Source organism: Micromys minutus, assembly GCF_963924665.1.
Source record: "Micromys minutus genome assembly, chromosome: 13".
Lineage (NCBI taxonomy): Eukaryota > Metazoa > Chordata > Mammalia > Rodentia > Muridae > Micromys > Micromys minutus.
Window position 1 is genome coordinate 43,180,862 of NC_137982.1, and position 22,799 is coordinate 43,203,660.

A 22,799-nucleotide genomic window follows, 5' to 3' on the forward strand; every position below is an offset into this window, starting at 1 on the left:
AACCTGGCTGCTCTAGAATTCAAAGATTCAGTTGCCTCTGTATCCCCAGTGCTGGGATTAAAGGTGTGTGCCACCACTGGGCTTTAGTTTTAGCCTTTAATTTGATTTTGGGGTATGGTTTCAGGTAGCCCAGAATGTTCTTGAAGTCCCCCTATACCTGAGGATGGCCTCAAACTTCTGACTTTCCTGCCTTTTCTTCTCAAGTGTTGGTTACATCAGGTGCCACCATGATGTTGGTTACATCAGGTTCATCCCCCGAAAACCCCTGGGAACGACTGAGTCCTTTACGACTTTGCAGCTGTACTTTCTGCAGTTTTCTTGTTTGCTGAATATTGAAGCAAGAGCATTTTTAGTAACTTTCTCAGCTCATGTTTTAGAATAGTTTTGGGAAGAAGCATGACTGTGCACTTAGGGCTTGGCCTACATTAATTCCTCTGCAAACTGGTTTTTGGGCCCCAAAGATTCCTACCTTGCTTTACAGCAGATTAGTTTACCAAATGTCCGCCAGGTTGCTATCAGTGGCTCCCTGGGACATCTGAGGCTAGTCCTGGGAGGAACACAGATGTGCTGCCTGCTCTGCTTTGGGGCATGTGAATGACTTAAAGGTTGTCCTCTGCTAGCACTTAACAGGCTGATAGAGCAGGCTCAAAGAAGTAAACATCAAGAGCTGGGACGCAGTAGAAACTCAAGGAGTGTTGTCCACTGTAGTAATTCCCAGTTAGCAATAATCAGTCAGGTATTTGAGCGTTACAAGCAGTGAGAAGAAGACTAGGTCTTTGCCCTTAAGAACATTACTGGCTGCAGTGCTCTGAACTCTGAATCCTGGCACTAGTGCAGGAGGGGCCCCAAAGCCCCAGGAAAACGATCAATTAGTATTGCTGGGGAGATAAGAATTTACTGCCCAAGACAATTATCAAATAAATTAGAACCTTTTAATTTTTGTTTTTTTCAGAGCTGAGGACCAAACCCAGGGCCTTGAGCTTGTTGGCAAGCGCTCTACCACTGAGTTAGATCCCCAACCCGACCCTTTTAATTTTTTAAATATATACATATTTTTTTAATGTACTGGTGTTTTGCCTGCATTGGTGTATTCCTGTGCAATACTTGCACACATTGGCCAGATGGGGGCGTTGGGTTCCCTAAAATTGGAGTTAATGACAGTTGTGAACTGCTAGCTGGGTTCTAGGAATTGAACCTGGGTCATCTGGAAGAGCAGCTAGTGCTCTTAACCACTGGCTCACCTCTCTAGCAACCCCCGGGATGTAGCTCAGTTGGTATAGTGCTTACCTAGTATGCACGATGCTCTGGGTTCAACCCCTGACCCTATACACCCGGCATAGTGCAGTAATTCCAGCACTGGAAGATGGAGGCTGGAGTTCCAAGTCATCCTAACCTACACAGAAGGCTTGAGGCCAGTCTGGGCCACAGATGTTAAAAACATATAGGGAAGCAAACAAACTAACCAAAACCTCCCATGGAACAGTGAGTGGGTTTCAGGGGCTGGTCTCTCTGACTGTCTCTCTTTGCTCCAGACAGTGAAAAACAGTGATGTCGGTGGGATTTGAAGAGATAATTTAAGAGGCTTGGTTGTTCTGTACAGAAAAGAGTTCTACAGAGAAATCTTGTCTAAAAAAAAAAAAAAAAAAAAAAAAAAAAAACAAAAACAAAAACAAAAAACAAACAAAACCAAAAACACCAAAAGGCAAACCAAACCAAACCAACCAAACAAAGCAAATCAAGACAAAGAAGAAAACATCTTTTAAAAGAATTTATTTTAGGAGGTTCCCCTGGAAGTAGTATGAGATCAAGAACCGACTCAGGGAAATATTTACAGCTTCAATAACAGCAGGAATTCAGTAGTAATTAAGGCTCTTATAACAGCAATCAGCATCTGAAGACCAGATACAGATGCGTAAAATACATCTGGTAGACGCTGTGTGCTGTGTGTAATTCCTATGTTCCAAGCAAATAAAGAAAACAAAAAAAACACTTTTTTTTCTTTTTATTTATTCTCCCGTATACTTACATCCCAACTGCAGAAAAACCGCTTTTATTAAAGGTTGCCTTGGCGCCGAGTTCTTGTCAGTTTTGAAAGTTGGGTGCCGACAGGTAGAGAAGGACCACAGGAGCAGAGTGTGGGGGCAAGAGTGTGTGTGTGTGCGGGGGGGGGGGGGGGGGGGGGTAAGGGGCGAGCACGGTGAGGGGCGGGGCTTGGCCGGAGGGCGTGAGCAGGGGCGGAGACCGCGCAGAAGTGCTCTGCGGCGCCGGATATCGCGAGAGTAGGGCGGGCCGAGCCATCGCAGCAGTCAATTCCCCCACCCTCCCGGGAGGAGCCGGGGGCCCTGGACTCTCCAAATTCTGAGCTCTCATCATGGCGGCGGCGGCCGCGGCGGCCGTCGGGGACCCGCAGGCACCCCAGGCGGAGGTGCCCGCGCAGGGGCCGGCCTTAGACAAGGCGGCCACCGCCGCACACCTGAAGGCCGCTCTCAGCCGGCCGGATAACCGTGCGGGCGCCGAGGAGCTGCAGGCGCTGCTGGAGCGGGTGCTGAACGCAGAGCGGCCGCTGGCCGGGGCTGCAGGCGGCGAGGAGGCGGCGGGCGGCGGCGGCCCAGGCGAGGCCGAGGAGGATGCCCTGGAGTGGTGTAAGTGCCTTCTGGCCGGCGGCGGCGGCTACGATGAGTTCTGCGCGGCCGTGCGGGCCTACGACCCCGCAGCGCTCTGCGGCCTGGTCTGGACGGCCAACTTCGTGGCCTACCGCTGTCGGACGTGCGGCATCTCTCCCTGCATGTCGCTGTGCGCGGAGTGCTTCCACCAGGGCGACCACACTGGACACGACTTCAACATGTTCCGCAGCCAGGCCGGGGGCGCCTGCGACTGCGGGGACAGCAACGTAATGCGGGAGAGTGGGTGAGTGGAGTCCCGGCGAGGGGAATCGGGCCGTGCGGTCTCTTGCGGGGTCGGTGGGGGGGTACCCCTAGGGGAGATCTGGGAGGCGACCCGCATCTGTCAGGGACAGCTTGGGAGAGAGCGCAGACATGGTGGGTTGGAGGTGACTGAGCTGTCACTGGTGGGAAGGGGGTGGGGAGGAGGAGAGGAGAGCATGTACGGGGAACCAGGCTGGGAATTTTCGAGGCAGTCGGGGTGGGCGAGTTATGGGGAAAAGGGTTCATTCAGTGCGTAGGGCGAGAGGGCTGGGAGGAGGAGCGGATACTTGGGACAATCTGGTGTGGAGCTGTCAGTTGTGTACTTGTTGCGAAAGGGTGCACAGCTGCCTGCCTGGTTCTGGAGAAGAGACTTAGTGATTTAGATTGACTGGGAGAGAGTGATTTGGGATCTGAATTGGGTCAATTGGGTCACAGGATGATGAGGGTCAGGAAGAAGAAGGTCTTATAACTGCAGGTTAGGATCCTTGGGGGGTGGGGGGGGCGGAGGCGTCTGAACTGTTTGTGTGTGCCTGTCCGTGTGAGGGACCGAGCTATGGAGCTCATGGGGTTGAGGGAGGAGGGAAGGGGAGGGGCTTGCATAAAAAGGGACTGTTGAGCTGTCAGTGAGTATTTGATATGCTGGAGTGACTGAGAATTGGGCTCCGGAGCAGTCAGATATAGAATACCCCTTACACCAGAAGGAGGAGGAAATCACTGAGCGAATTGGGAATCAAGTGCTGGGTTTTATCTAGCTAAGGCCGCCTTATTCATTAATATGAGAACATCCGTCTAAAAGGAGACACTCGACTCGCGCATCTTTGACAAACGCATTGATGTGTGCAGTGCACCTTGTGTGTCATGACACCTATGCCTTAATCCACTTACACTACATACCTTACATAGGAGTTAGAGGCTGGAGAAGAGGTTTCTGAGCAGATGGATTAAGAAAAAGGATTCAGGAGATAGTAAGACCTTGCAAATAGTAATAACCAGGACTAGCAATTAGAGCTGATTTTTTTGCTTTACTTTTTAGCATTTTAATATTTATATTTTTATTGAATATAAACGCCCAAATAATCTATAGTGAAAAATTCCCTTCTTTCTGGTCTTTCATCTGCCAGTGTCTTCTCACTGCTTTTAGTTTTCTCTTAGTCCAAATCAAGCAACAATAAATTGCTCCTTCTGCTGTTGTACATCTTTCACTGATGTCTGTTCTTATCAGTAAATCAGTTTCCTGAGTCTATAGTGTGAAAATACTATACACTGTTTCATGAATTTGCTGCCCTTGATTTAATAATGCCATTTTATGGGCCTGAAGATTCCTAGTACAAAATAAAAACCTTGATGTGCCAGTCTTCTCTCACCTGTACAAGAATATCACTGGGGTCAATTTACAAAAGTGAGACTTAAAGATTGTCCTTCCTAAGGCTTGTAATAATTACTCGATGGAACAGCCGGTTTCTCAGTAGCTTTAACAGTGTTATTAAAACTTTAGATTTTTTTTCTGTTTAGTGGAAGTGGTCAAATTTTAACTTCTTTACATAATTTAACTCATATCATCTTTAGCAATTTTGAGATACTTACAGTTGTTATTCCCATTGTAGAGGAAAACGGGGCACAGCTTTTTAAAACTTGATAAGGATCACCCAGATGGTAAGCTAGGTATGCTGACTATAACTGCTGACCTCTCAGCCTCTTTCCCTGCTGCCTGTGTTGAACTGCATTGTTTAACTTGTTTGGGGGCATTTACCTGGGATGTTGGCCATACCAAGAATGTGTACTTTCCGCTATCTTATACCTTCGACTCTTGCCAAATCAGTGCTAGTTTTACAGGGTTTCCTCTTCAGTACTGTTTTGTCTTTTTAATTTTAAATACCATTTTAAAACCTCCAATTGAAAAATAAATTATTATTGCATGTATATGTTGTGTGCGTGTGCATGTGTGTGTGTGTGTGTGTGTGTGTGTGTGTGTGTGTAGGTCAGGGACAAGTTATGAGGGCGGTGGAGACCAAGCTCAGGTAGTTGAGCTTGTGTGCAAGCTCTTTTCATGGTGAGCCATCCTGCTGGCACACCTTCCTTTTTTATAAAGAAGGATGTCAAGTCATGGATGACTTACTGCTATCTTTAACAGTAAATCTTATCTGTCTTTAACAGATACTGAGACATTTTTACCTTTTGCTCTAGGTTAGCATTCAGGGGAATAATGAAAGAAATAATGTTGGGTCTTCTCTGGAATTTGGAACCAAGTGGTGATTATCAGGTTTTTTCTGGATGAAGTGCAGATCTGGCATTTTAAAATGCTTCATTGTGAAAGTGGAAATAATGTTCTTAAGGCTTTTCTTTTGTTTGAAATAGGTTCCTGAAACTTGCTGTGTAGAACATGCTGGCTTTGAACTTTGAGTGACCCTCTTGCCTCTGACTTTCAAATGTAATTATAGGTGTGAACCACTATGTTGGGGGCCTCCTCCTCCACCTCCTCTTCCTTTCTGAGACAGGGTCTTAATGTTTAAGCCCAGCTGGCTGTGAATTCAGTTGTCTTCCTCCCTCATTCCTCCAAATGCTGGGATTACAGATGTCAGTCATTATGCCCAGCTTCTCATAAGTTTATTTATCCATTCATTCATTTATTAATACAAACACCAATTTAGGGCATCCATGATGTAGATAGGTCCATGTATTTTTATTGAGATTCCAGGGAATTAATTTTCCCCACGGGAGCAGTTATATTGACTTAATATTTACTGATTTAATTGTTGACTTGGAGAAACAGAATTCTTGCCTGTGTGTTCCAGAAATTGCCATGTCCAGCTTCGTGGACAAGACTGAACAGTGAACAGTTGGAGCCCTGTGATTATTGTGAAAGTTTTGCAACTTAATGGCTTAGGTGAAATAATTTTGGGCTGAATACCTTTAGAGGGACCGACAGTGATGGCCAGGATTATAGACTAAGATGCAGCTTCTGGAATGATTTTAGAACGAGAAATCAACAAGTTATAAGTGTGTTCCAGGCGGGCAGACCTGCATTACCCTGGAAACAGTCCCTAAAGGCTGCTGAAAACTGAGACTGTGTATTTTGTAGTTGGGTGTGTCTATCCCACTGGTTAGGCAATCTCAGAAAGATTGCACTTTCCCTGTATTCTCACTACTGTATTGATCAGTCTCAGTGCTGGGGATTGAACCCCGGGCTTTATTTGTTACCAGGAATATGCTCTACCCCAGAGCTACACTTTGTCCTTGTGTCTGCATACTTGATAAAGGAAGAAATCTTGGTGTGCCTTCATCCTTTTGTGTCTAACTGTTGTGGTAAGATGTTGTGTGATTGGAGATTATCTGTTCTAATGGTATTTGCATTTCATTTTCAAATTTGCAATTAAAGAAATATGGGAAATGTTTAGGATTTTTTTGCTTTGTTTTGTTTTTTAGAGACAGGGCCTTTCTACTTACCTTTGGATGGCTGTCCTAAAAACACACACAATAGGCAAAGTTGGTCTTGAACTCACAGAGCTATTCCTGCCTCTTGCCTCTTGAATGCTGGGATAAAGGCAAGTGCTACCACTACTGGCTTCACCTGTTTCTGATTTAGTAACATTGCTATTGTCAAGTGTAGTAGTAGAATTAGCAGATACACCAAACAAAGAGAGAGAATAATTGAGAACTTATTTGGGATGATATCACAAAGGATATGGGAATGTTTTTATAATCTTAATAACTATAACTGGGCTGGGGAGATGGCTCAGTGCTTAAGAGTAGTTATAGCTCTTGCAGGGAACCTGAGTTCAGTTTCCAGCACCCACATAATGGTTTATAAACCACTGTTATTCTAGTTCCAGGGGATCCAGCATCCTCCTCTAGTCTCTGGGGCTATTTGCACACATGTGGTGCACATATACAGACAGGCACAGTGCATACACCTAAAGTAAAAATAAAAATAGAAAAAGTCTTGAAAAGAAAAACAATGTATAACAATGTGATGTTTTTATCTGTGATGCTGGGAATTGAAGTACATGTGCTTTCCACATACACAGGAGTCACTATAGGGTGATTGCTGTCCTACATGATTGATGGGTGTGTGAACTTAACAACAAGACAAAAGAAAGCAAAACAGTATGATGAAAAGTGTAGAATAAATTCTGGCTGGGTGGTATTAGGCTGTGATGGGGTACTAAACAGAACTGTGATTTTACACATTTCTTTAATTTTGATATATTTTGACTATTTTTAATATATTACCATGAATTATATATAATTTTTTCCCACTTTGCTTACTTTCTCCCAGATTTTAAGATCTCTAAAAAAGTGGGGGCACCCTAGAGGCCAGCATAGATGCATTCAGTAGTAGATGCTTCTAGTAGATGCTTCCTACATGTTAAATTGGCTGATAGTATCTGAAAAGTTGCTCTAAGATAACAATTATTTATTATTCAGGAGATGGCATTGATTATCAAATTCATAGCAGCTGTTTTCAGAGGGTTTAGGGTATTTTTCCCCACCTTTAAAATGTCAAACGCAGTAACTATTGGCTATAAAATAAAAATGAGTGGATAAAATAAAAGGTCAAGGTCTCTTTGTTCATCCATTCCTCAATAAGGGATTTCTTTCATTTTCATTTGTCATTATATACTTAAATGATGTTAGCAAGAATGGATCTGTTATATCTGGCTATTTTGTTGGAACATTAGGTAGTTTGCTTTGTGACAGTGCTTAAGTGGAGGTGGTGGCTATCTGGTTAATACTCTTTTCGTTATTTTCTTCAACATGTATTGGGCAGTGTCTCATATTAGTACATAGTGCATTTTCTTTTCTTTCTTTTAAAACTTTTTGTTCTGTTTTATTTTATATATATATATGAATGTTTTGCTTGAATACTTGGCTTTGGACCCCTTGCGTACCTGATGCTAGGAGAGGGCCCGGATCCCCTGTAACTAGAGTCACAGGTGGCTTTGAATCACCAGGTGGGCTGGGAATTGACTTGGATCCACTGGAAGAGCAGTTAGTGCTCTGAAGCACAGACTAACCTTGAACTCACCTACCCCTGCCTCCTGAGTGCTGGGGTTAAAGATGGTATTCCCACTCATGTTTTTAAGGAAGCTATTTTGTATTCCACTGCATTTTTTGGGGCGGCTGTTATAAATAGGATTGTAGTTAATATTGCCATATAGTTTATTTCAAAAAATAATTTACAGTCTTCTCAGTGTATGAGTTGCTTTCTTTCCATCCTGGCCCATATAAGGTATAATATTTTAATCTTTGATTTTCATAGATATTTTTAATTTCACACAGAAAACTCAGCAGTGGTAGCAGTCTAGTCATGGTGGGTTCTGTATAGCCTTTCCCCCATTCTAGTTTGGCAGTGTTGCTTTTCCAGCAAGCTGAAGATTTTGTACTTGAGATGTTGCCTTTTCATTGATGGCAGATGTCATCATGTTATTACCACTGGTCCTGGGAGCATCTACTAGTTTAGCCAGGGTTCTTCCTTTTCTGAGTTAAGCTGTTGTTGAAGGTAATAGTGGTGCATGTCCTTGGACTAAACATCCAGCCTACCTTCTTCTGGATGATGCTATAGGGAACCCCTATTTTTGAGGCACAGAAGTTACTTTGTCACTAGTTTATTAGTGTTATTGGGTACCATTCTTTTTTATGATCTATTGTTGCATGACTTTGTGGCTTTTGGTCTTTGTTGTCCTGTGCCCCGAGAAAATCAGAGAAATTAATATTGTGTAGTGTCCTTTTCCTTTTGCTCCCTTTTTTGGTACCAAGATTTGTTCTTTTGTGTCTACTTGGTCCTTCCCATTGTCTGTTACTATCAGAGTCTAGGGCCTTTGTCACACCATGCCCTATTCCATAAGGTACCGTTGTCCTGTCTGTCTCAGTATGATATCTACCTACATGCCAACCTTTCTGCCTTTCCCTTGTGCTGGTGGGCCCCTCTCCATTATCTTTACTGAACTTTTCATATTCCTATCCTTGAAGCAGCTCAGTGTGAGTTTTAATTCCACAGTGAAAGGAACTCATCCATAAGGCAACATGTGTATAGCACATATGTGAAGCTGTGGTGCAGTGTTAGACTTTATGAATTAATAGTTTCTATTTATCCTTAGTTTAAACTTCTTCAAGTAATGAACTTTTGGTACAAATTTGATAATAAAGATGGTTTTATTTTTTTATATCCCATTTACACATACTGGCATTTTAGCAAATTAGCTAATTGTGTTATACAATATGGTTATTGGTAGAAAGTACTAGAATTATTATTTTTTTGTTTTTTTCAAAACAGAGTACATTGTACACCTGGCTGTCCTGAACTTACTGTGTAGACTGGGCTAGCCCATCCTGCTTCTGCCTTTTGAGTGCTAGATTTAAAGGCATACACTGCTACTCCTGGTAGAGCTAATCTCTTAAATTAATGTATGTCTGTATATATTTGCATGGATTACTTGTAAAATTTTCTTCTCTATGAACTTGGAATTTTCTCTAATGAAATTAATTGTGAAGTTACCAATTCAAACAAAGTAGCAACATATCCACAATGTAAGAGCTGAAGGAAGCTCCAGCTCTTTTTCTGTATTCATTGTCCTTTTTTATTACTAATTTTCCAGGAGTAGTGGAGACATGATTTCTGATTTCAGCAGAGAAATCTTAAGTATAGCAACAGTTTGGAAGTCCTCTCAGTTGTAATTATTTTTCTCTTATCATTGTAATACTTGTATTGTATATTTGTAACTCAATTATCTGGTTTATTCCATTCTATTTCCTGCTACATGCTGGCTACTTCTCCTCAGTTTTACATGTCTGACTTCCTCTGAGTCTGCATGGCAAATCTTAAGTGCCTATTTTATCCCAGATTTCTTTGATAGCTGCTGGATTTCCCACCTTCTACTTCCTGCCTTTGCTATAGGTCAGTCAGGAGGTTCACATAGTACATACAAACATTATCGCTACATTTCTCTCTTTTAATCTAATAAAAGACTCTTTTTCTAACATCAATAAACTATATACAATGAGAACAATTATGAAAACCATCAGATATGAGTTACATTCACAATGTTCAGTCCACAAAGATTTGGTAACCTTGGAGAAAGTATTATCTATCCTATATTGGTGAGTCCAAAGTTCTGTACATAATTCTCTTTCTATCATAACTTGAATTGATCAACCTATAATATCTTCTTAGACCTCAAACTGTTGTTTTTTTTTTTTAAACAACTTAAGCTTAATTATGAGACTGTAGTTATCTAGTCTTAACCCCATTTGAGATCTGAGAAAAATAAATATTACCTGAGTAAACAGGAAGTAAAGAGCAAGTAGCTTCCAAAACTGTAGAAATGACAGAGGTTGCTGACTACCAGGATAGCAGTCTCCTAAGGTTCTTCTGTGCCCTTGGAGCATCATCTTTGGCCTTCTGCCCCAGAATATCTGACAGACTTGTCTGTGAAGCAGGAATTATGAAGGACTGCCTATCTTGTCTTGGCAAAGCTCAGCAGTTGATTTCCCTGTGTTCTGTTTATCCATTTGGACAGCATTTTATCAGCAGTTGAGGCAAGGGCAGGTTCTTGTCCAGTGGCTAGTTTGCTGCATTTGAAGCAAGCTCTATGAGGAGGTCTTCTATGTTCATCATCTTCCTTGAAGTAGAATGGTGGTGCTGCCAGGAGCAGACTGTCTCACTGTCACGAAAAGCCTTATATTAATAAAACATCTTTAAATGCCATATACTGAGGATTTTGAAGATCATCTACCTATAGTACATCTGAGTAAGCAAATGTTGCTGTCTGTTATCTGTTCAACTTTGAAATGCCTACAGGAAGCTTAATAAAGCTGATTTCTGTAATTAAACTAGTAACATGACCACTAGTTTGACTGACCACTAACTTGAATTTCTTGATTGTCTTTATTATCATAAACAGTTTGCAGTAGCAGTTTTCAAGGACTAGAACTTCACATTACATTTTTAAAAATTTATTTTATTTATATGAGTAGTACACTGTAGCTGTCATCAGATGCACCAGAAGAGGACATCGGATCCCATTATGGATGGTTGTGAGTCATCATGTGGTTGCTGGGAATTGAATTCAGGACCTTTGCAAGAGCAGTCAGTGCTTTTAACCATTGAGCCACCTCTCCAGCCCTCACATTACATTTTTAAATGAGTTGCATAGGTATATTTGAAACACGCATCCACACCCCCACACCCCCCCCACATATAAATATTTATACATAAACATACATATAGATAAAATATACAAATATATAACTATATAAAATACACTTATATAAACATATTTGTATGCATACATATATGTAAAGTATTATATATAAAAGGAATATATACATAAGATATTTGGCTTGTTGAAGTTCTTTAGTCTAAAAGGAGAGTCAATAATTTAACCTTTTATATTTTCATTCTTTTCTTTTTAACTCTTCTCTCCACTCTTCCCCTAACATTAGATAAGAGAGAGAGGGTAGAGGAAAGAAAAAGAGAGAAAGAAATCTCTGAATCTAACCTCCTTTGTTTTGTTTTCTCCCTGACAATTTGTAACCAGCCCCTCCAAACAATGGCAAACATCTATTACCCATTGAACAATGAAAATCCACCTACTCCTTTTTTGGGGAATGGGCATCATTCTTAAAATTGCTTCCAGGACAACTTCAAAGCCACTGACCCTAGTTGATTGGGACCATTATTTGTAACTGGGAGCTTTTCACCTGTGCCCCAGTAGCCAATGATTATGACTTGGAGGCTTATTATTTATTTATAAATGTCTAGGCCTTAATCTAGTTTTCTTTTCCCCTGACTAGCTTGTAATTCAGTTAATCACATTTATACTATTCTGTGTCCTGCTACATGGCTGGTTACCTCTCCTCAGTTTCATAAGTCCGCATCCTCTGCCTCTAGATGGTGAATCTTAAGTGCCTGAATATTTTATTCCAGAATTCCTCTCTTTCTGCCTGATGTCCCACCTCTAGGCAGACAAGGATGGATGGAGACACATCTTTGCACAGGGCCTATAAACACTATCCCTACATAGATCATTAGTTGATCTTTTCTGGGTTTTGTTTGTGTGTGTGTTATGTACTTGTCAGTGGGTATCTGCACGTGCGGGTGTGTCTATGCACATGCATGTGTGTGTTTCTTGCATATGAAGTTAGAGGTTGAATCAGGTGCTTTTATCAGTCTCCACATTCTTCTTATTAAATTTTTGCTTGTGTGTGTGTGTGTGTGTTATGTGCACACACTCACAAGTGTGGAACAGTACAAGCATGTAGGTAGGTATTGAGGCCAGAGGTAGATATTGGGTGCCTTTTTAAAAAATTTTGCTCTTCACTTGTTTGAGACTGGGTCTCTTGTTGAACTTGGAACTTAGTGTTTAGGCTAAACTTTCTGGCTACTGAGCCCCTAGTCTGCCTGTCTCCCCCCGTGTTGCTGGGGTTATAAATGGGTGCTATTCTTTCTTGCTTTTTATGTGTGGTGGGATCCAAATTCAGGACCTCATGCTTGCTTAGCAAGGACTTTATCCACTGGGGCCATTTTCCTGATTTGTCTACTTTTCCTTTGTGTATTTAGCATTTTCTGCTTTATTCTCTTATATGTGTTCTGAGCCAGTTGTAATAGATGATTCTCATAAGTTTTGGTTCTTTCCTTCTCTGTGTTCTATACAATTGATGCTTGACATTGTGAGTTGTACCTTATTGGCTGCTCTCTATATTGTTTATATATTATTCTTTTATGTATTTTTAACTTTATTTTTAGCATACAGTTATTTTCTTGGAAACTGTGAAAATGTTAAGAAATAAATCATAAAAGACCTTTTGGATCTGATGAAGTGCTTAGTTTGGGTTAATTTTTGTCTTCTGAGGGAAGATTCTTTTGAGTTGTTGATTGAAGTCTCATGAATTAATGGAATTTTGGCTGAGGATGTAGTTAAGTGGGAAAGTGGTTGCCTAGCAATTTTCAATCTCTGGAGCCTTAAAAATTACTTCTTGCCTTCTGCCTATCTATCATATCTGTCTCCCTATCTGTCTGTCTGTCTGTCTATCTATCTATCTATCTATTTATCTATCATCTATTTCTATCTATCTATCTATCTATCTATCTATCTATCTATCTATCTATCTATCTATCTATCTATCTATCTATCTATCTATCATCTATATCTAGCTGTCTGTCTAGCTGTCTCTCTCTAACATCTATCTTTTTGCTATCTACTTACTATCTATGTACCATCTATCTATATTTATCTGTTTCTCTCTAACATTTATCTATAGCTATTCATCTAGTCATCGTTCATTTACTTATTTTTACTTTTAGTCAGGGTCTAAAATAAAATTATGGAGCTCTCTGGCTGTTCTGAAACTCACTTGTTGAACAGACTGGCCTCAAACTCAAAAGAGATCCATTTACTCCTGTCTCATGAGTGCTGGGATTAAAGGTCTGTTCAACCACACCTAGCTTCTTGCTTGAGTTTTATAATTTCCAATATGGGAACAGATACCATTTAGACTGTTTTTGATCTAACACATAAGTGAGTGCTATGCTCTGGTGTTGAGTAATTTTCTACATTTATATGCTGATCAGTACTTAAGGACTCAGGAACATTCTCTATGCATCCAGGAGATAATTTCTCTATTTTTTCTCTTTGATGTAGCTCAAAGTATAGCTGCATTCATCATACTAGAAAAAGTTCTGTCCTCCTAGCCCAGGAAATTTGCCTACGTCATTTGGTTCTTATTTGTGTGGGGTCTGCAAAGTCTCTTAAGGAAGTAAGACTTTGGTAGGGCTCAATCTGTTTCCTACTTACTGCATGATGTCTAGATTGTTGAAAAATAGCACTTTGTACTTTAGCTAGATTTTTATTGTTTTAAATGAAAGAGTTAATTTGGTATCTAATTTATCTATAGCAGAAGTTAATATCATTACCAAGTGTCTTGTATCTTTGTTTTTGATGTAGGATTTCTTTAATTCATTTTTATTATTAAAGTATGTTTTTGGAGTAAATAGTATTATCATCAGAGTGGCTTCTTTGTTTCCATTACAGTTAAGTGTTAGTCTTTTTTTTTTTTTCCTTTTTCTTTTCTTTTTTTTTTTTAAGTATAAAGAAACCATACTTTATTCTTCTGTTAACATTAAGCTATATATTCACAAAGTGTTCCAATTACTCAGTCAGATCTACAACCCAACCACTGCCTTAACTGTTCACTGAGAAACAGTCAAATGACAGAAATCCACCGTGAGACTCCCATTAGAGAACAGCACATTGCTAGGCTATGTATAATTTATGAACTTAGTATATGTTAGTCTCTCAGATATTTACCAAGTTTATTTAAAAATTACTAACCCCAATGATTTATGGTGACAGGAACTTCAGTCAATGCTCTATTCACTGCGAACGTGAACGTCTTAGAAGGCATTGTGGGCTCAGGTACAGTGATGGCCGTGAGCACTGGCTCAGCACAGGCTCGGACAGGCGTCAGCTACACACACTCTCAGCATGCTGTCATTTCCCAATTCTTCTGTATGTACTTGTCTTATAATATGATACAAATCAATTCTTCAAATAATTAGAAAAACAAACAAGATGAATGCATTTTTCATTCTCATTTGCAAATAGCACTTAAAAAAAAAGAGAAGTTTCTTGTGTTTGTTAAATTGGTAAAGATGACTTCAACTGTCCCAACTGCACAGGTCTCCGTTTCATCTTAGTGCCTTGTTACAGTGTGGCATAGAGACCTCAGCGATTAATGAGAAGCTCCACCAATCCTGTTGTATAAATCTGCACTTAAATTCTGAAATAAGAAATCAAAGTATGACTACTTATCAACACCATTAACCTGTGAATTATTGTAAATAGTCTTATATGTGCATATAATTCAAACAATAAACTTTTAAGGAGGGAGAAAAAGTAAGTACACTATCTTTTTTCATATCTATTTAATGCTGCCTAGGATTAGGTGAAAAGATTAATATTACTCACAGGAAAAGTCCAACTATATTAAGGATTATTTTCTAAGTAGTTACAACAATTTAAAAAAAACAAAGGTAGTCAGTACAGTTATTATGTAGTGTAACGTCACGGCTAGTATGAGGTATGCTCTGTAAGCCATTAATGCAAATATAAATCGGGAAAAGCCACCACTACCCATAGCTTGGTAAATACATTTCATGACTAGTGTACTTCCCAGAGGACTAAGGGAAATAAGAAGGAGCAGGTTTCCATGGGAACATCATGTATGTGCCTGATCATCATCACCATGTATTTAATAATCCACTGTCACAAAGAACGTAACGTTTCCAAGTACACTTACCTAGAGGATACTTTATGAAGAGAGATTATTTACGTATTACTAACACCTCCATGAATTTCTCTGAACATACACATAATCGGTTACGCATATCAAAAGCTATAAATAGAACTCGTAAACACTTAATATCATTTTGGAAAATTTAACAGTACAGATGGAATACTACTGAATTTTCTAAAGTATTAAAGCTCAGGGGTGAAACAAAAGAAAACATTATCTCTTAGTAATTGTAAATACTTGTGTAAAACACAGCTCTTATTTATAGATTTGAAAGGATTGTGATGCAATGATTGTTTGGCAGCAATTTTACCAAACTGTAAATTCTTTTACTAACAGGCATTAGAAAGAGATAATACTAAACTTACTTCAAAACCATGAGTGCCAACCAGTGAATACACAGCTCATGAATAACTTAGAATTATTTCCATTTAAAAAGGCAACTATAGCATACAAAGCGTATACTAAAAATGTAAGCTATAATATGTGTGCATGATTGACGTGTCTAAAATGATATATATCCAGTACATAATTGTTAATTATGTGATTGGTACATTGTTCTACATGATTCCTTCATGCTTTACTTTCCCCAGAAATCGAATTCTGAATTTCCTCTTTTAAAATTGGTACAATCAGGTTATCCTTCTACATCAAATTATATTTCATCACAAATTTGGTAAACCAATAACATGAAAATGGTTCATTTTCATATTCATCAAATATCTGCTGATGGTGAAAATTGGCATGTGAAACTATTCTATAAATCCTACAGCACACTGATCCTGGTTTTGCTACAGATGATTCTTTTATGCTAACCTTGCTGGGGAAATATTTATTGCTATTCAGAAGACATGTAGCACCATCCAGTGTGTGTCTGGTATAATCTATGGCAGGACACTCTTTTGGAGTTTTATGAGCTGCACAAAGGAGTTACTTAGGAAACATTTGAGAAACGAACACTGTTATGAACTGCAGTAAGGAGCCCCAGGGTATGGAACAGGTTTACAGCGTGTGTGGGGGAAAAGTTAGGTGGGTGGCACATGATTTGTATGGACTTTACTCTTTAGTCTTGCAATGACTTATTTATTTTTAATTAGGGTTTGCTCTAAGCTATAAACATTATTTTGGTCAGAGCTTCAAGCTGTATAGTTTCTTATATTATACAGACATCCCCATTCCTTCTTATAAAAGGATATGATTTTTTTAAATTTGCAAACATTTATGTATGGAAGTATGAAAAAAAAGACATTGTTAAGAATTGTAGTCATGAGCTGGAGAGATGGCTCAGTGGTTAAGAGCACTGGCTGCTCTTCCAGAAGTCCTGAGTTCAGTTCCCAGCAACCACATGGTGGCTCACAACCATCTGTAATGGGGTCTGATACCCCTTCTGGTGTGTCTGAGGACAGTTACAGTGTACTCACACATAAAAGAAATACATCATAATAAATAAATAAATTAAAATAATTGTAGTTATAAGATTACGTGAATATACACTGATAAATATTTTGCAAACAGCAGGAACTCTATTTCTAAAACTATTATTATATTGTCATAATTTTATTTTTTCATATCTACTGCGTTGCTCATCCTCTAATTTGCCCTAAGGTAAAATAGGGTTAAATTTCTACAAACTGGGACTGTACACTGCAAATAGTATTACTCCTTTTCCTCATTGAGAAAATAGGAAGTGGTGGATTGCTTGTGTTAAAGTTGTATATGCATGTGGATATATATGTGGATATTCCTTCCTTCCTTCCTTCCTTCCTTCCTTCCTTCCTTCCTTCCTTCTTCCTTCTTTCCTGATTTAACCAGAGTCCTACATATGCTGAGCATGTGTTCTGAACTATACCTCAGATTTGCAGGAATAGTTAAAATTTGGATTTTTAACATAAGTTATTAATTCCTAGGTTAATAAATCTTGTGGGTTTTTTTTTTTTTTTTTTTTTGGTTACCTACTTTATGTACAAAGGAGAGAATTTATAAAATGTTTCTGAGTTCCTGGGGGCATGTATGGTGGCGTGCACCTGTAATACCAGTGATGGTAGGCGGAGGTAGAAAGATTAGTTTAAAGGCAACCTTGGGTATTTTAGGGATTCTGAAGCCAGTCTGGGCCATGAGATTTTACCTAAAAATTCCTGTGATAAGCCCCCTTCCAAAACAAAATAGAACAAACCCCTGCAGTGTGGGTATTCATGTATCACTGTCCTCTTTAGAAAATACCACAAAATATTTATCTTATAACTTAATTCTAATTTAAAATGAACTCAAGCTAATGTAGTTATAATATCTGAAAGCAAATAAAATTTTCAGAAGGTTTGAAGAACTTATAGAGGGGCTGGAGAGATGGCTCAGGGGTTAAGAGTGCTCCCTGCTCCTCTGAAAGACCCTAGGTTGGCTCCTAATACATACATCTCATGGCTCACAACTTCCTGTTATTCCAACTGTAGAGGCTCTGAACCCAGGCCTCCTCAGCACCAACCTTCCCAATGTAGCATACATACATACAAGTAAATAAAAAATTACATCTTTTAAAAACAATCTATAGAAGGTGAAAGGATTGTATACTAAGATTAGGAAGAGGTTAGAGGTCACTACTCCTTAATGCTGGAGTAGTGAGCCAAGAGTGCTGAGTCACAGTTTAAGACGGGACAGTGCTCCATTCTGGACTACAGCACACAGTGATATTTAGGTAACCTATTGGCTAGTTATCAATTGTAAGCATGTTTTTTCCCCTTCTGTTTTACTACTGACAAGTGAATGAATGGGCTAATTTTTTCCTAACAGGGCTTTTCCTGATCAGTTTTTATGTTTATTAATCACCAATGGCACTTAGATTTTGTTAGGCTTAAATTGTCCTTTCTTCCTTTCTTTCTTTCTTTCTTTCTTTCTTTCTTTCTTTCATTCTTCCTTCCTTCCTTCCTTCCTTCCTTCCTTCCTTCCTTCCTTCCTTCCTTCCTTCCTTCCTTCCTCTTTCTTCTTTTCCCCTTTCATTCCCCCACCCCCTCTTTTGTTTCGAGACAGGACTCATTGTGTTGCCCAAGTTGGCCTAGAACTGGCCACGTAAACCAGGCTGCCCTCAAATTCAGAGACCTGTTTGGTTTCTGTGAGGACCTGCACACGTGCACGTGCGCTCTCTCTGTCTCTGTCTCTCTGTCTCTCTGTCTCTCTCTGTCTCTCTCTTAAAATAACCATACAAATCTTATAAGTCTTTTTACCATAGAGATTTGTGTTTATTATTTATTAAACCCATAAATTTTATATACCTGGATCCTGGCCTCAGATGTAGTCTATTGATATTATAGAATTACCATATACTGTATTCTATGGATTAGCTTATCCTCATTAATCATTTCTTCTAAGAGTTGCTATCATATTTTATACATAGACTTTTTTGATAAAATTAGTTTTGGTTGATTCCAGTGAAATTAAATTTAAAGAATTTAAATTTTTGTGTTTTTTGAAATAAAATAATTTTTCCACCCAAAAGTGCACTTTTGCTGTATTCAGATTGTTATTGCTTTTTAACTAAGATAGTTTTTGTATTTTTCCTATTAAGTTTTTTTTTTTTAGATATTTTTATGTTTTTAATTAGTAGTTTTGTGTTAGCTAGCAAAGTAACTTATGTGACTATTTGGATCGTGAATATTTGTCTTTGTTGCTCAAATGTACCAGTTATTTTTAAAAATAGTATGTAGTGAAGAGTAGCAAGAATATATATGTGTGTATATATATGTATGTATATATATATATATATACACACAAAATACTTAAATATATAAACTTTAAAAAATAAGCTTCAAATTGATTAATTTATTGAGGTAGGAATGGAAAATATAAATGCTTTAGATAACTATCAAGTTGTACTTACAGGTTTATAAAGGGCAGAAATAATAAAATAACATTTGAAAGTAATATATTGCAGTCAAACCTGTCAGTCCTATGTTGATTTTCTCTTAGTGTTCTGTTTAGAACATGGGCTAAAGGCTCTCTGGGTACCAGTTTTAATTTAAGGGCCTACTAAAGTTTTATATTTTTTAACTTGGTGCTTTGGTATTTGCTTGTGCTTTCTGTCTTAGTATTGTAAACAGAAGCGGCACAGTCTTGCCTGACTAGACACTGTTATTTTTCCTTCCCTTTTTCTTACTTTTCTTTTTTTCTCTCCCTATTACAGGTTTTGCAGAAGACATCAGATTAAATCAAGTTCAAATATTCCCTGTGTCCCCAAAGACTTACTGATGATGTCTGAATTTGTTCTTCCAAGATTCATTTTTTGTCTTATTCAGTACTTAAGAGAAGGCTATAATGAACCAGGTATGTTTTAATATGTTTATTTTAATACAATTAAATGATCAGATCTCAGAATTTTAGCTTTAATGCTAAAGGAAAAATTTAAAGACACCACTTAAAATTTTATATTTTTGACTGTGTATGTGGTCTGTCTGTGTGTTTGTGCATATGTATGTAGGTGCCCAGGGAGGCCAGAGGTGTAAGGTACCCTGGAGCTTGAGTTCCAGGCAGCTGTGAGCCTTCAGATATGAGTGCTGAGACTCAGACTCAGGTCTTCTGTAAGAGTGGTGCGTGCTCATCGGTGGAAGTGCATGTAGGCTTTAATTTCATCATTGGGGAGGCAGAGACAGGTGGGTCTCTGAGTTAGAGGCCAGCCTGCAGCCTGGTCTACAAAGCAAAGCTCTAGTTAGACACAAGTATACAAGACCTCTCCCCCTCTGCCAAAAAATATAAGTACCACTTAAATGGCACAGGTTCTATACATTAGTTTGTATTTAAAAAATGTACAGGTATGATGCCTTATGTGCATTTGTGTGCCATGTGTGTACAGTGTCCATGAAGGCCAGAAGAGGGCATCAGATCTGATCTTTGGCTGGAGTCATACATGGTTGTGAACTGCCAAGTGGGTGCTGGGAATACAAGTTCTTGTCCCATGAAGAGCAGCCAACAGGAGCCAGTGCTCTTCAAGGCTGAGCCATGTCTCCAGACCCTGCTGTTCTTTAAGGTGGTCCATAAAATGTTAGCCAAGTGGCCGTTATCTCTCAAGGGCACCTGACCTGGTTCCTGCATGGTGATCTGTCCCAAGCCGTGGCTCTCGTCTGCTCAGTTCTTCTCTGGGCTTTGGTCTGTCTTACCCATTGCACTTGCTGTTCTGGAATCCAAGTTGGCTGCAAGTTTATGACAATGACTTATTTTTGTGCCTTCAGCTCCCCAAACTTAAAAGCTTTTACTAATTCTTAGTGTTTGGAACAGTATGTGGATTGCTGACTGCTGCAGAGAATTTTTAGTTTTCTATTGTAGTGTTAAAGAAACTTAGCTTTTGCAGCTTAAGATTAGATTTCTCAACACATTCCATTTGTTTTCTATCACAAAGGTTAAACTGGACTCACTTGAGTTTGCCTCTGTTTAAATACAAGCTGTAATTCATCTGGAGCCATTAAATTCACCTTACTATGAACTCATATAACACACATGGCTATTTTGAGGGGGAGGAAAAACAACCGAATATATCAAGATTAAGCCAGTTAAGTCCACTTTATATTTTAGTCAGGAATTAAGGCTAAAGCTAAGTTGGTGGAAATTCGAGAATTTTACTGTTCCATTGAGAGAAGAGCAGTGTGTTCAGAAATGAAAGCTCTAGCTAGGGACGCTGTTCAATGGGAGAGAGCTTTCCTAGAAAGCTCTGGGTTCAACCCATGTGTCCTCCAAGCAGGAAAGTTTGTTATTATGTTCATGTATAGTATACAAGCACCATTTATAGTTGTGGCTTTAAGAACTTAAACCTGGTTTGTTTATAGGGACATATACAGAAACTAGAGTTTTTATATTTGTAAAGCAAAAGTTTGATCAAAATGATCATTGTTCTTTTAAAATTTTTATTTTACTGTTATTTCAATAAAAACATTTAAAACTGAGTGAAAAAAAAAAAGAGTGGTGTATGCTTCTAAACACTGAACCATCTCTCCAGCCCAAGATACCACTTGTTTTTAACATAAAATATTAAAGATAGCATTCGAAATTACGGGCTTCATGATGCTGTTTTTATACATTACATCTTATTCTAATTTATGCCCCTTCTGCACTACACTCTGCTGAGTCTTATTCTCCTTTGCTTAACATTTTAAAAGTAATGACTGGAGTACAGAAAAATAAATGATATAAGAAACTTTATATAGATATTTTGTAGGAGACTTAATTTGGTGCTTTTGCCTCTCAATAAAAAGTGATTTGGCAAACTTAAGTATTTGAGAAATGTTTGACTTTAACAGATTTTTGAGTAATAAATTGCTCTTGTTTTCCTCCCTCACATATTTTGTATAGCAACTTCTGAGAGACAAATTCCATGTTATTGTATCACTACTGAGTATGTATTAAGTTAGTCCTAAAAAAGAGCAAAACCACTCAGCTCCCAGTTACTCTCTAAGGTTATGATTTAGGCACAGATTAGAGTTCATTGTGGGCCGTTATGAGTTAGGGAGGGTAGTAGTATGGGGCACATTTGTTAACTTTTGATAATGTCTTCTGCCTTTCTAATGATAGTGACATTTTTATCCTCTGGTACCAGCTATTATATTATTTCTACATGTTTTAAATGATTTTACCTATAAGTCTTATGTTCAGTTTGAAGCCAGAATACGGCATACATTTTTATCTTCTGTTCACATTCTTAAGTTGTGAAGGAGATACTAGTTCTTTTATTTTTTGCTTTTTGGGGCAGTGTCTTGCTTAGTGTTCCTGGGTTGCTGAAACCCACTGTGTAGACCAGGCTGGCCTCACATTTGTGTGCTCCTTGCCTTTGCCCTCTGCTGGGACTCTAGCTGTGCATCAATCACCACAGCCATCCTGTAGTATTTTTATATTCCTGAAGCTCGCTGTGTGAGCAAGCCGGTGGTTACTCTCTAAACTGTGCTTTAAGCATCAATGTAGAATCCTTTAAGTACTTCTCTCAGAATATGCATCTTAAAATAAAAAAATATACTTTGATTTAATCCCAAACTACTGACTCTTTAGAATGAAGAAACTCTAGATGCTAGATAGGCTATTGTTGAAGTTGTTTTCTACATTATTTCTCATGAACTTCCTAAGCTTTTTGGAAATTTGCATTTTTATTACAGGCATTCTGTTTTTTTAAAAACTATTAAGACATATTTTATGAAACTATTAAAATTTACAATTAGTTTAATTAAAAAATATTTCAGGCTGGAGAGTTGACTCAACTGTTAAGAGCACTGACTGCTTTTCCAGAGGTCCTGAGTTCAAATCCCAGCAACCACATGGTGGCTCACAACCATCTGTAATGGGATCTGATGCCCTTTTCTGGTGTGTCTGAAGACAGCTACAGTGTACTCACATACGTAAAATAAATAAATCTTAAAAAAAAGAATATTTTACACAAAAGTGTGTCATTAATTTTTCTCTCAGTGACATTTAGTGGTTAGAAGGTGACATGAGTCCAGTGTGAAGTTGTGGTGGTTGTATGCTGCTCTTACTTGGTTTAATAGGTAACAACGTAGAGACTGGGACTCACTGTGTAGGTCTGGCTGTCCTGGAACTCTATGTAGATCAGACGAGCTTGAA

At 38.8% G+C, this 22,799-nt stretch overlaps 1 protein-coding gene across 5 annotated transcripts in view; it reads left to right on the forward strand.

Annotated features, from left to right (window-relative positions):
• The first annotated feature begins 2,326 nt into the window (after positions 1-2,326).
• UBR3 (ubiquitin protein ligase E3 component n-recognin 3) overlaps positions 2,327-22,799 on the forward strand; it is a 130,227-nt gene continuing 109,754 nt past the window's right edge. For all 5 annotated transcript variants that reach the window (XM_080927996.1, XM_080927998.1, XM_080927999.1 and 2 more), the window contains exons 1-2: positions 2,327-2,907; positions 19,387-19,526. In XM_080927996.1, coding sequence (XP_080784122.1) covers positions 2,372-2,907; positions 19,387-19,526 — 676 coding nt within the window. In that variant the 5' untranslated portion in view covers positions 2,327-2,371. The remainder of the gene's footprint in view (positions 2,908-19,386; positions 19,527-22,799) is intronic.